Raw genomic sequence first — 13,677 nt, forward strand, 5'->3', positions numbered from 1 at the left:
ATCGGGTCTTACGGTGTTTTCACCACACTGTGGCTGTAGCAGTAGTCGCACTGTGATTTATTTCAGGTCAGTTACTTCTGTCATATTCCACATCTGTCTCTGGACATGTTGCTGGAATTCAAAAGCTGACCTTTTGAATGTCCCAGAGTAATGTGACCACTCAACTTATTAAAGTTATCCCTCTGCTGACATGACTCAAGTTTACCTGTCTCCTGAGACCGTGATGAGGTGTCTGCAGTCCTGACTGAATCTCATGCTGGTAATAATCTCTGAGGAAGCAGACAGAGAGCAGGTGAGCAGACAAATAACCTGAAGAAGAGACATTTTATTATGTTCATCTTCTTTATCTGCAACGTCATAAAATTGAGCTTCAAGATAAAGAAAATTTAAAAACTGAAACCATGATAAAACATACAGAACACGTTGCTGCAGGTGGGATGGATTCACTCACCTGAATGTCCGAACAGGGTGGCGACACACTCTCCTGTCTCGTAGTCGAAGATGGTGATGTTTTTATCAGAGCAGCTCGTGGCAAAGAAAGTCCCTGATGGGTCCATCTGAACCTGCAGGCAGCAGAAAATCCAACCTGACTGAACACTGATATCAGCCTGCTCTAGTCAAACCTACTCTAATGTTTCCATCTACAGTCTTTATTTTCACTTCACTCAGTGTTTTCTTTACCATCATTAGTCAGTGTGTTCAGATGTTTATTGTCATTTCATATTCACATTCACACCTATGAATTTTTATTACAAGCATTAAAAGCATTTCCTGTTCCATGATTTTGAGCAATAAAGTTTTACTGAGACCCGTTTGTACCAGCAGGTGACTTTAATAAACCTGGAGATGGATTTATTTTTGCTGCTTAGTGAAACAAACTCAGATTAGAATTTAGTTCTTTTCAAGAACTACATTTCATTATTTTCAAAAACTTTTAAACAAACATTATTAAATTATTTTATTTCCAGGGATCTATGACAGGTGATTTCAGGATAAGAAACGGTGGTAATTCCATCAGTACCTTTAGCAGAGCTCCTTCATCACTGGACGAGCCTTTCAAGCACTTCTTCAGTTTCCCAGTTTCTAAGTTGTAAACCCTGAAAACACATGAAGCAGATTCCTCCAACACTGTTCATGTTATTTAGGAATGTTTCTTGGTTTTGACTGTTGCCCTCTGTCCAACAGGACGTTCAGTATCATCTTCACCTGACGTTTCGGTCCTGACAGGCGATGGCAACGTGTGTCCTCGATGAGTCCAGGTCCATGTCGTACAAGGTGGCCTTCTCCACCACATGATGGCTCCTGGAAAACGACAGACCCTCCACTGTCTGGAGCACAACAGGATCACAGGACACAGGGAGAAATTATTTTATCAGCACTTTGTACTTAACTGAAGTTCAGATTGTTCATAAAAAATAACCATAGATAATCCTTATATTCGACTGTGCCCTGACACTGACCTGTTCAGCTGTCTGGAAGTAGATGCTCTTGTCAGCTCCACAGCTCACCATTCGAACCTCAGGACTCTCACCTGGAAAACAGGTGGTCTCCATGTTTACACTTCAGTCAGCTTCAAGTGAGAAATTTGGTCCAGAGGTTTATGCATCGATGGCAGAGGGTCTATAGACGAGCAGCACAAAAGTACAGTCGAGGGCTCGAAACCGAGACTCCGATTTTCTAGTGTCCTCTAGGCAAGACCTTCTTATGCTTACCCTGCCTTGTACTTTGTATCTCACTTGTAAGTCACTTCGGATAAAAGCATCTGATAAAAGTTCTGAGAGACTTTTACCTGCAGCACTTCAGTTCAACTCAATTCAATTTTATTTATATATTTTACAATTGACTTTGTCGCAAAGCAGCTTTACACAACCAAATTAACTATGGTAGTTTACATAAGCAGTGAATGTGTACTTCAAAGATGAAGGAGATACCAGTTTAAACAGCTGTTTTACGAGTTGCTGCCAACACCTAAAACACGTCTGCCATTTACCATTGCCATTTAGGGGGTGGCTGTGGCTCAATAGGTAGAGCAGTTGACTGCCAATCGCAGGATTGGTGGTTCGATTCCCGGCTGCCACATTTACCATTTGTGAACAGTTTGATACACTTGAGCTGAAGTAGGAATAATCCTCTTTTCAGTTTAATCAATAAAAAATCTATCGATAGTCGATGTGGGGCCACGTGAGCAGTGTTACCTGTAAACTCTGTTACCTGAGAATTTGACAGCAGTGATGGAGGCAGAGTGGTCATTCAAAGTCTGCTCCAGGCTGAAGTTCTTCTCCAGGTTGAAGACGTGGATTAGCCGATCCCTGCTGGCCGACGCCAGCAGCTTCACACCTCAAACAACGACAACAACAGAAATAGTCTCAGTCCTCAGGAGTCACACCTGTAGGGCTTAATGAATAACACTGGCCTATGCTCTGAGACTGAAAAGCTCCAGTACAGTTTTTAGGTTTTTGTGGTGACACGTCACATCCTGATAGAAATGCTGCTACGATGGCTGTAGTAGAAATATTGTGCTCATCCTGTCCAGTTTTCTACCTGTGGACTTGGGAGAAAAATCCAGACACAGCACCTCCAAGTCATGAGCTTCAATCTTCACCAGCTCATCCAGAAACTCCAGACCAAAGATCCTGAACACAGAGGGACATGTCAGCAGGTCTCATCTGTCAGAGGATGTTAGTACACCTACACTTTTGTGTCTCACCGCAGGTTTCCACATCGGTCTCCAGCTGCCAGGTGCTGTCCATCGGGACTAATACCCAGCACTCTGATCCCGGCCTTCCCATCAGCCCCTGCTGCCTCCCCCTCCGCCTGCAGGTGCTGCGTGTTCTCCCCCACATACAAAATCCTCAACAGGTCCTTAGACAGTGACACAGGATGGGTGTAACGGGTGTATACTTAAAGTGTGTAATAGTACTCTTTGTACCCGTCACCTGTTGGTCTTACATTGCTGTAGAGGTTCCTGTGCCCGGTGGGGGGGTCGGTGTGCCACAGTCTGATGGTGTTATCTGACGAGCATGTGAAGAAGGAGGACGGGGGCAGACAAGCCTGAGACACGTCTGACAGCTCCGGATACACCTGAAAGATGATCACACACCAAACCTCTGGGTAGAAATCCTACATTCAAAAAAATTTAGTACAAAGTCCTGTAACAGTACTTCTGGGAGTACTGTATTGATGCAGAAGATTTGTTAGTATTGAAGGTACCTTTAATAGAATTTCAAGTATTTCTGGCAGTATATTGTAGTTCTTTGAGGAAGTATTAAGAGGTGTATGTGGGAACATTGGAAGTGTACACACTGTATGTCACAAAATTATATATTGGAGGCATGTGTATGAGTTCCAGATTTTTCTTGTTGTATTGTGTTGTTTCTGGTACTACCAAAGTATTCCTAAAATAATGTCAATATTTAGTAGTTGTAAAAGGTATTTCTAGTACTGTTTGAATTATTTTTGCTATAACTAAAGTATCTCTGATAGTACTGGATGTATTATTTTTGTGCTACATGTTATTCCTGACAGAACATTTTTCATTACTGGCAGTAATTGTAGTACTATTTATGGTACTCCCTGTACTAGTTTTCATTGTATTTAAGGTAGTCCTGGCAGTATTTGTACACTGACCTCTACGCTCCACACACAGTTGCTGTGGTACAGAGCTGAGTACAGCTTCCTCACGTTCCTCACATCTTTAACATCCCACACGTACACACTGTGGTCGTTGTACACGCAGGTCAGGTGTTGAGCAGTGGGGTCAAAGGTCAGAGCCAATGTGTCGGGGTACTGAGCATCTGGACTGGCAGGTAGCAGGCTGCTGTGGAAATTAAAAGTGTGATCAGAGGATTGATCTGTGTTTCACCAGCATTCCTCCAGTCTGTTTACAGTATTTGTACCCATGCTGTACGCTCTGCGTGAGGTCGACTCCCAGGCGGTGCGGTTGGTGCAGCGTGGTGATGTACTGCAGGTTGGATGGACCGAACACTCGGATCACACCGTCGGCACAGCCACAGAAGATGAAGTCATCACTGATGGCGAGACAGCTCGCCGACGTCGTCTGTCAACAGCAGCAGCGTCAGTAAACGTTCTCATAAAGAGTTCAGAGTTTTCTAGAACAGTCACAGTATCGTATGTGATCACAGGTTAGGTCTTGAACATTTGTTACAGTACAGGTGTTTGCAGGTAGACACGTCACTCACCTTCAGGTTGACCCAGGCTTCGAGCTGTCGGCCGCTGTTGAACAGACACAGCAGCCCGGAGCTGGTGATGCAGTAGGTGCTGGACGCCATGAGACCACGCCCACAACACACCCCGCAGAAAACACTGTTTCTGTGGTCCCCTAGCAACCCAGATCGACCAATAAGAGGCACAGTGCTGTTCACCTGGGCACAAAGGAAAGTTCACCCTGTGAGTTCAAAAAGCTGCAAAGTGTGCTGTGATTGGCTTATCACAGCCGCATGACCGAGCTGTGATTGGCTGCTGTCGTCGTACCCGTCGCTCTTTGGAGGCGTCCAGGTACCAGAACCTGACGTGTCTGTTTCCTGCGGTGACGAAGTAGCTGTTGTCCTGAGAGAAGGAGACGGCGAACACTCTGCTGGAGACTTTGTTGGAGGCGATGATCGAACCTTTCTGTTCAGAGGACAAGTGACTATGGTAGTAACAAAATACGCAGCTCTGCCTCTGTCATGATAGTGACTTATTTTAATGATTCTTTTTCCATTTACTAAACTCTTTCCTCATTTAGTAATGAGCAGTGACAGAAGCCCTTATCACTTATCTGTTTTCAGGTCTCAATAGCAGATTCAGTTTTTACTTATCTTATATAACAATGATCTACTTTGTCTCATCCTCCAGTAATAAAAACAGAACACATCTAAACTAGAGCTGTAGTTATTCATTTGATAATCGATCATCGTCAGATAAACATCGCTGTTTAAAGTCTGTTCAAATGAATGTGTTGGTGCATTAGTTATACTCAACATGCTTTTATTGTAAAAGGTACACTGTACACATACACTGTATGTTCTCTTACTGCAGCAGTTTGCAGCAGTTGGCCTCCTGCTGTGGTTATCAGCTGGTAGATTCTGATAAATACAGTAATAGTACTAATAGTGCAAACTGAGGATTGTTACTGCAGTTTTACACATTTTTAACACACTATAGCCTGTCGAGTGTTTTGCGTGTGTGTGTGTGTGTGTGTGTGTGTGTGTGTGTGTGTGTGTCCTCACCCTCCAGTCCCACACGCTCACAGTCATGTCGTGCTGATATCCCACAGAGACGATGTAACAGCTGTTGGTGGAGAACGCCACACAGGAAACGCCGTATTTATGAGACTGAACCTCAGCCACCTGGACCCCATTCACCTCCCAAACCCGCACACATGGCATGTGACCACTCTGAAACACACATCAGTTGTTGATTTGCCGGAGTGATACAACAGATTCAGTTCACCCTCAGACCGAGTTGTCCGTTTCATTTTATCAGAGTGGCTTTAAAAACAGACGCCGACAGTATCGCTGCAGACACAGTTAAACGATCTTAAGAACTTTTTGAATGCAGTCTGGCTCAAATTGTGATGAACTTGACACAAATTCATTCCAAAGTTCCTAAAGAGTTCACATCAGACTCTACTACAAGTACAAAAGGTACTTGTACTACATTTTGTCTATAAAGTGCTCACCGCAGACTCAGATTTTGTTTCTGTTTATAAGTAACTGTTTAAACAAAAAAATTACGGTTTCTCTGATTTATAAAGTCATTCAACCATCTGAAGGAGTTGCAGGGGCAGAGTACTTTTACTTCTGATACCTAGATTTTCTTGATCAAACCTCTGTACCGTTGTACTCTGAAGTACTTCTACACTGCTGTATCTGTGCTTTATTTATGTAAAGTTTACAATTATTAATAACACTAACTACATAGTGATTATTATACAGTGTTGTACAGTATTCTATGCGTTTCTCACACTTCTAGACGTTCACCACCGCTCAGAATAACACCATAAGAACTAAACCATCTGCTGTCTGTTAGAAAAATCTAACGAACTGCTGATATGTTTCTAATCGATTCTGAATTTAGTATTTCAGATCCTTCTCTGTCTGTTGTCACAGTTGTAAGCCATTTCTCTTCCCTGTGAACACACTGGCACAGTCTGAGGTGAATCCAGACTAACAGAAACAACATTATAACACATGTCATAGAGGACCGGCGGTGTTGGTAAAGCAGGTCAAACACTGAACGTCACTGAGTTCTTGAACTTTAGGGCTGTCAATGCACAAATACTATGTCCATATAAAGAACAAAACAGTAGAGACATTAACATACTAACTGTTGTAGTAATGAGGTTCTGATGTAAGGAGCAGACCGTGTTATGAACATGGAACAGGAAATAATAAAACCACTGCACATTTTTGAGATGGCAGCTAATAGTCAGCTAACTGTGGTTACACAGCGTAAGATAGATTAGGACTTTATCCCAAGCTTTCAAATTAAAGAATTGAAGATCCCAAGCTTTCAAATTAAAGAATCAAACTACTGAACATAAACCTGGTTTACATCTGTTAAAGTGAACGTATTATTAATTGAAGGTTTATATTTTATTCTGAGCTTCACTGATATGAGATCATTGCTGTTTAAAAAGCACAAAAAAATATGTTCTAATGTCTCTTCACACTACAGCTCCTCTGGCCTTGAGACCAATTAAACATAGTTCATTTTCTTTCACAGTTGCGGGATATATTGACCTCTGCACAACACCAACCAGTGCTAACCACGAGTGGAGAGGCGAGAACACCCAAACCAAGGAGTTTCACTACCAGCTAGGATTAAGACACTTGTTCACCTCAAGCTTTGAGCCTCTGATTGTCTGTAACACCAACAGTAGTGTGTGACTCTCAGCTCTTACCTCACCAGTGACCAGGTATTTTCCATCATGAGAGAAAGCCAGAGCACTGAAGGGTTTTCTGAAACACAAACACACCACAGTTACAGAGTGTAGTCATCATCAACATCATAGGGGAGCAGCAAAGGCAAACACACTCTTTACAAAGCCTGTAGCACAGATGTGGCAGCTGAGTAGCTCCTAAAACCTTCAGTTAGCAGGTGACACTATCAGATGTACCTGGACGTGTTAATGATGTGACTCTGTTTGTTCTTCTTTGGGTGAAGCAGCACAATGACACATCTGAAACACAAACACAAACGTATGAATAACTAAACACTCTCATTTTATTATTACACACAGAAGTTCCTGTAAAAACCAAATGTTTTTCTGTTTTCTGGGGATGTCATCTTTCCATAGAGGTGAGTCAGAGGAGGCGGGGCTTACCCTGCAGGATAGGCAATGAGCCCAGACTTCGGATCCGAGGTCAGACTGCTGCTGCTGCTCACGCTGATACCCAGAACTTTCTCCAGACTCACCTGCAACAACACACACACACCAAACTGCATTCAGAAACAGGACAATTTACTATACAGTCAACATTTTTCTTATTATAGAGTCACGTGGTGCTCAGTGTGTGAACAATGTCTACGGACCTCAGGATCCCAACTAAAAAAAAATAATAATAAAATCATGTCGCTGTGGATACACACTTGTGTTACATCAACAATAAGTTATTTGGCACAGCTGAGTCACCAGAAACATTTTCCTACAGTTTTTAGGTAAGCTTCCGTCTCCAAACACAGTGTTCACTTAGAAACGCTGGTTTCAGCATTTAGATTTTCCACTGTCTGAAACTACAACACATCACAAACCTGAGTGTTTCTCATTTCAGCAGGAAGCGTCAGAAATCACTTAACTCTGAGACACGAGTGTTTTTACTCCTACGTTAAGTTTCATTCTTATTATACGTGTGATTCTGGGATGGCTGAATAATAGGGGCCCTGGTCTCTGTAGGGGCCACGTCTTCTGCTGCAGGACTTGCTGCTCATGAACACAGTTCTTGTGACTTTGGATGTTTAGGACCACTGTGATGCTGCTGATGAAGGTGAAACAGACCAGAGACCAATCACAAATGGGATCACAGGGAGTAATAATGCTGTCTCATTTGGTCTTTTAGTGTGAGAAACTGTGCAAACAAACTATCAACAGGTCACTGAAGGTACCGGGTCACTGATGGTGTCGTTACACCAGTGGCCTGTGTGCTTTTTGTTTTGTTGTCTTTTAAACATCAGCCTGTTGATCAGACTATAATCGCAGAGATTCACTTTTAAATGAATTTAAAAGTGAATCTCTTGGTTTCAGTGGGTTTGGTGTATTTAACAGTTATCGGTTCGGTCAGTTTTGTCAGAAACTTTAGTTTTCTTCAAAGAACTCGCTACAGCTAAGCTAAGCTAAGCTAAGCTAAGCTAACGGAACTGTGATGCTAACAGTTAGCGGAGGCAGCACCGGATCAGGCTGACAGTTACCCGGCTGCTGGAGGTCTTCTTCTGCTGGCTGTGACGGCTCTTCCTCCCCGCCAGCTGCTTCCTCTTCGCGGCGTTGGCTGTGCCGCAGTCCGCTCCTTCTGCCATGACACCCGCCGCTCCAACTTTAGTAAAGTTATCCACAGGAGTAAAAGCGACACGGCTACAATCACTGGAGATAAGCACCGTCTAAAGAGCGCTGTGTTGACCCATTAACGCCGGCTGATGTGAACCAGGAGCGGCTCCGTTTGCTGTAACTTCTCGTGGAGAGTAAAGATGATGGAGGGTTAGCTTAGCCTCATGCTAACTGCCGCTGAAGTAACCCGACACTTATCCCAGCGGCGGGACTCCGATTTGAACGGAGCCCCGCCCACTCTCTCCAAAAACAGCCAATGGTCAGATGGGCTCACGCACTCTGCTCCCCAAATAACCAATGAAGAGCAGAGAACAGTCAAAATCCCGCCCACTCCCGGCCAGGCAACCAAGCAAGAGCGAGGGGAAGCAACGAAGCAACGAAAGGGGAAGAAGAGGAAGGAGAGGAAACGGGGAGAGAATAAGAGGAAAGAGGAGAGTAAGAGAAGCAGAAGGCAACGGGAAGGAGAAGAAGAAGGAAACGAGGGAGATAGGAGAGAAGAAACGGAAGAAGAGCAAGAAGGAACGAGGAGAGAGAGAGCGACGAGGAGGAAAGAAGAAGAAGAAACAGAGTGAGAGACAAAGAAGAGAAGAGAAACGGAAGAGAAGAGAAGAAGGAAAGAAGACGAGAAGAGAAAGAAGAGAAAGAAGGAAGAGAGAGAAGAAAAAGGAAGAACGAGGAAGAGAAGAGAGAGGATAAGAACGAGGGAATAGAAGAGAAGAAGAGAGAGAAAGAAGAGCAGAGAAGAAGGAGAGAGAACGAGAAGAGAAGAGAAGAAGAAGATACGAGGAAGAGAAGAGAAGAAACGAATAGGAGGGAAGAAAGAGAAGAAAGAACGAGGAAGAGAAGAGAAGAAGAAGAAGAAGAAGAAGAGAAGAGAAGAGAAGGGAGAAGGAACGATGAAGAGAAGGAAAAAAGAAAGAGAAGAAGAAAAAAAAAAAGAAGAAGAAGAAGACACTAGAAGGACAGAGCAGAAGAAAGAAACGAGGAGAGGAGAGAGAAGAAGCAGAGAATAGATGAAGAGAAGAGAAAAGTACGAAGAACGAGGAAGAGAAGAAAGAAGGAGAAGAAAACGAGGAATGAGAAAGAAGAAGGAGAGAAAACGAGCGGAGAGTAAGAGAAGAATGAAGAACGAAAACGTAGGGAGAGAAGAAAGAAGAAGGAAAAACGAGCCGGAAGATAGATAGAGAAGAACGAAGAAGAAGAAAGAATGAAGATTTAATAAGAAGAGATAAGAGAAGAGAATGAGAATAAGAGAGTAAGAATAGAGGTAAGAGAGAGAAGAAGAAAGAACAGGAGAAGAATAGAAAAGAAGAATAACGAGGAATGAGAAGAATAAGAACGAGGAATAGAGAAGAAGAAGAAGAAAGAGATAGAAGAAATAATAACTATAATATAATATATAATAATAAGTATAATAATAATAACTATTAATATAATATAATAATAATAATAACTATTAATATAATATAATAATAATAACTATTAATATAATATAATAATAATAATAACTATTAATATAATATAATAATAATAATAATAACTATTAATATAATATAATAATAATAACTATTAATATAATATAATAATTATAATAACTATTAATATAATATTATAATAATAACTATTCAAGATTCATTCAAGATTCAAAAAACTTTATTGATCCCAGAGGGAAATTGTTTTGCCTCATTACCATTGTTCTCAAAACAGACAGAAAGAAAAGGAACCACAACCAGGAAAGATCCAACACCAACATAAATACACAAACATAAATACACAATAACATCAATACCGAAAAACTCAATATATATACAGAATATGTAAATAGATAAATGAAATTGGGTCAATATATGCACAGCAAGGTTATGACAGTATCACTTCCCCCACACCTTACAGAGGGGGGAGGAATTGTACAGATTGATTGCCACAGGTAGAAAGGATCTCCTGTGGTTCTCTGTGGAACATTTAATGTTAATAAATCTTTGGCTGAACGTGCTCCTCTGTCCAACCAACACACTGTGTAGTGGGTGGGAGGGATTGTCCAAGATTGAGAGGAGTTTGGACAGCATCCTCCTTTCAGCAACAACATGTAGGGTCCAGCTCCACCCCCAGAACAGAGCCAGCCCTCCTATCTTTGTTTAGTCTGTTAGTGTCTGCCACCTTCATGTTGCTGCCCCAGCAGACCACAGCATAGAAGATGACACTGGTCACCACAGACTCATAGAACATCCTCAGCATGGTGCTGCAGACGTTGAAGGACCTGAGTCTCCTCAGGAAGTACATCCGGCTCTGAGCCTTCCTGTACAATGCTGATGAGTTTTTGGTCCAGTCCAGTTTGTTGTCCAAGTACACTCCCAGGTATTTGTACTCAGATACAACCTCCACCTCCTCCCCCTGTATAGAGAGAGGGATGACAGGACTCCCAGATTTCCTGAAGTCCATCACCAGCTCCTTTGTTTTATTGATGTTCAGTTGCAGATGGTGTTGAGGTCCACAACAGATCACAAAACTGTCACCACTCCCGGTACTGGTGACATCCTCCACCCTAATTATAATAACTAGTAATATATATATTATAATACGAGTATATATATTAGTAATATACATTATATATATAATAACTATTAATATAATATAATAATTATAATAACTAGTAATATAATATTATAATAATAACTATTAATATAATATAATAATTATAATAACTAGTAATATAATATAATAATTATAATAACTAGTAATATAATATAATAATTATAATAACTATTAATATAATATAATAATAATAACTATTAATATAATATAATAATTAAAACTATTAATATACTATACCTATATAACTATAAGGAGGAGCTTCAGATTTGTTTCCTTTCAGTTCTATTCAAACTCTCTCTTTATTTCTGAGGATCCGGTCGGGAACCTGATACTAAGCCTGGTGCTAATTTTATTTAATTATAAATAATAAAGAAACAATTTAAACATAAATAATTTTTTTAGCCTATTTAATTTTGTCTTAGACTACAACGCACAATAGTTTACAATATATTCTACATTAAACAGTTTAATCTTATTTGTACAAGCTGTAACTACTCCTCACTGTTTTCAAATGAGTAAAGTTCCTGAACGTTACACCTTGTTGCTGCAGCAGATACTGAATGTCTTATTTTTTAATTATGCAAACTATATCTGTAGCACAACAACAACCTTTATAGGTGGAAGGTGAATATAGTTTTTCAGCCCAAAATCATGTCTGCAGTTCATCTTCCGTTATGTCTGGAGAATCCGTGTTAAAGACACTCACTTAAGGACAGTGATGGTCAATGATTCCAGCTTCCAGATAACCTCACCTGGATGTGTAAATCGTCACAGAAAATATTAAGTTTAGTGTGATTGAACTCTTAAAATTATCAAATGATGGGTCGTTGTCCCAAAAACTATGTGTATTGTGTGTGTCTGACACTGTGGTCTGTAGCACAGGTGCTCCACAGGGGACAGTTCTGTCTCCGTTCCTCTTCACCCTGTACACCTCAGACTTCAGGTACAACTCAGAGTCCTGTCATCTTCAGAAGTTCTCTGATGACTCTGCAGTTGTAGGATGTATTAAGGGTGGAGATGTCACAGAGTAACGGGGGGTGGTGGACAGTTTTGTTGACTGGTGTTGACTCAACCACCTTCAACTGAACATCAGTAAAACACAGGAGCTGGTGATGGACTTCAGAAAATCAGGGAGTCCTGTCATCCCTCTCTTTAGACAACAAACTGGACTGGACTAAGAACTCATCAGCATTAAACAAAAGGCTCAGAGCCAGATGTACTTCCTGAGGAGACTCAGGTCCTTCAACGTCTGCTGCACCGTGCTGATGATGTTTTATGAGTCTGTGGTTCCAGTGTCATCTTCTATGCTGTGGTCTGCTGGGGCAGCAACACGAAGGTGTCAGACACTAAGAGACTAAACAAACTGATCAGAAGGGCTGGCTCTGTTCTAGGTGTAGAGCTGGACCCTCCACATGTTGTAGCTGAGAGGAGGATGCTGTCCAAACTCCTCAATCCTGGACAGTGTGTTGGTTGGACAGAGGAGCATGTTCAGCCAGAGACTGATCAACATTAAGTGTTTTACAGAAAACCACAGGGGGTCCTTTCTACCTGTGACCATCAAACTTTACAATTCCTCCCCCCTCTGTAAGGAGAAGGGAACTGACAATTTCTTGTCATACATCTGTTGTCATTCCACCCTGGACTATAACTATTGCTGAGGTGATAAATAATTATAAGGTCTGAAACAAGCAAAAAATCTGTTTTATTACAAAATTATTCAGCAAGTTTACTCCAAACTAAAGTTTCGTGTTTGTTAAACTGAGATATTTTAACAAAGTTTTAAAAAACATCACATAGTGTGAATTCTGGTTTCAGCTGAACAGCCCTGGTTAACATTTCTCTCTGAGAATAAAGCAACAGTTCCCAGTCTGCCAGTCACTAGTTTACTTTGAGGGGGGTTGAAAGGAAAAATTACAATTTACAACTTTAACTCCTTGCTTTGCTTCATGTGTCGTAGCAGAGAAATGAAAGTGCAGTTTAACTTAATATACCAAGGCTGAGCTACCACGATCTTGCAAATGACCAAAAGGCAAAATCAACAGATTAAATGTTCCCAAAGTAATCATAACCATAATTAAAAAAAAAAAAAGTCAAAACTTAATCTCACAAGAACAAAGACTAGAAGAAACACATAATCTCTATTCAAGTCCTTTGACCACATTGGATCAATGAAAGTTAAGTTAAAAATGTTTCAGCATTGACAGGTTAGTGCAATTAGTCATAAGACACAAAGTCAGAATCAGAACAAAGAACTGATGAGGCAAATGTTCAACAACACAGAGTCTGCTGGTAAAGGCTCTTCAGTCATCTTGTTCTTTGTATGTGGAATCTCTCAGGGAATGGTCCTGGGGTCTCTGTTGTTTACATTAAATCTGCTACAGTCCAACATTTATTTTCCACAGCCAGTGGAAGAAAAGTAAATGTCCAGTGCAGAGGTCCAAATAGGGCTGAAACCAGGAGTTACATTACATTTTCTGCTGTCTGTTTTCTAATAAGCACCACACTGCAATATTAATTCCAGGATAAAGCTTGTTACGATTAAA

The 13,677-nt window shown here is 41.1% G+C and overlaps 1 protein-coding gene across 5 annotated transcripts in view; it reads right to left on the bottom strand.

Moving 5' to 3' along the window:
* Positions 1-8,723, bottom strand: part of wdr62 (WD repeat domain 62) — a 21,825-nt gene extending 13,102 nt beyond the window's left edge. For 4 of the 5 annotated variants that reach the window (XM_026373688.1, XM_026373706.1, XM_026373680.1 and 1 more), the window contains exons 1-18: positions 8,410-8,723; positions 7,328-7,419; positions 7,121-7,183; positions 6,905-6,962; positions 5,229-5,396; positions 4,492-4,629; positions 4,200-4,382; positions 3,897-4,057; positions 3,628-3,817; positions 2,950-3,081; positions 2,708-2,862; positions 2,542-2,633; positions 2,212-2,337; positions 1,461-1,531; positions 1,207-1,328; positions 1,022-1,097; positions 452-563; positions 206-269 (exon numbers count right to left, since the gene is read on the bottom strand). In XM_026373688.1, coding sequence (XP_026229473.1) covers positions 206-269; positions 452-563; positions 1,022-1,097; positions 1,207-1,328; positions 1,461-1,531; positions 2,212-2,337; positions 2,542-2,633; positions 2,708-2,862; positions 2,950-3,081; positions 3,628-3,817; positions 3,897-4,057; positions 4,200-4,382; positions 4,492-4,629; positions 5,229-5,396; positions 6,905-6,962; positions 7,121-7,183; positions 7,328-7,419; positions 8,410-8,514 — 2,108 coding nt within the window. In that variant the 5' untranslated portion in view covers positions 8,515-8,723. The remainder of the gene's footprint in view (positions 1-205; positions 270-451; positions 564-1,021; positions 1,098-1,206; positions 1,329-1,460; positions 1,532-2,211; positions 2,338-2,541; positions 2,634-2,707; positions 2,863-2,949; positions 3,082-3,627; positions 3,818-3,896; positions 4,058-4,199; positions 4,383-4,491; positions 4,630-5,228; positions 5,397-6,904; positions 6,963-7,120; positions 7,184-7,327; positions 7,420-8,409) is intronic. The other variant, XM_026373698.1, reaches the window with a different exon arrangement.
* Between the last annotated feature and the right edge of the window lie 4,954 nt (positions 8,724-13,677).

This window comes from Anabas testudineus, chromosome 13 (genome assembly GCF_900324465.2).
Source record: "Anabas testudineus chromosome 13, fAnaTes1.2, whole genome shotgun sequence".
In the NCBI taxonomy this organism is placed as follows: Eukaryota; Metazoa; Chordata; class Actinopteri; order Anabantiformes; family Anabantidae; genus Anabas; species Anabas testudineus.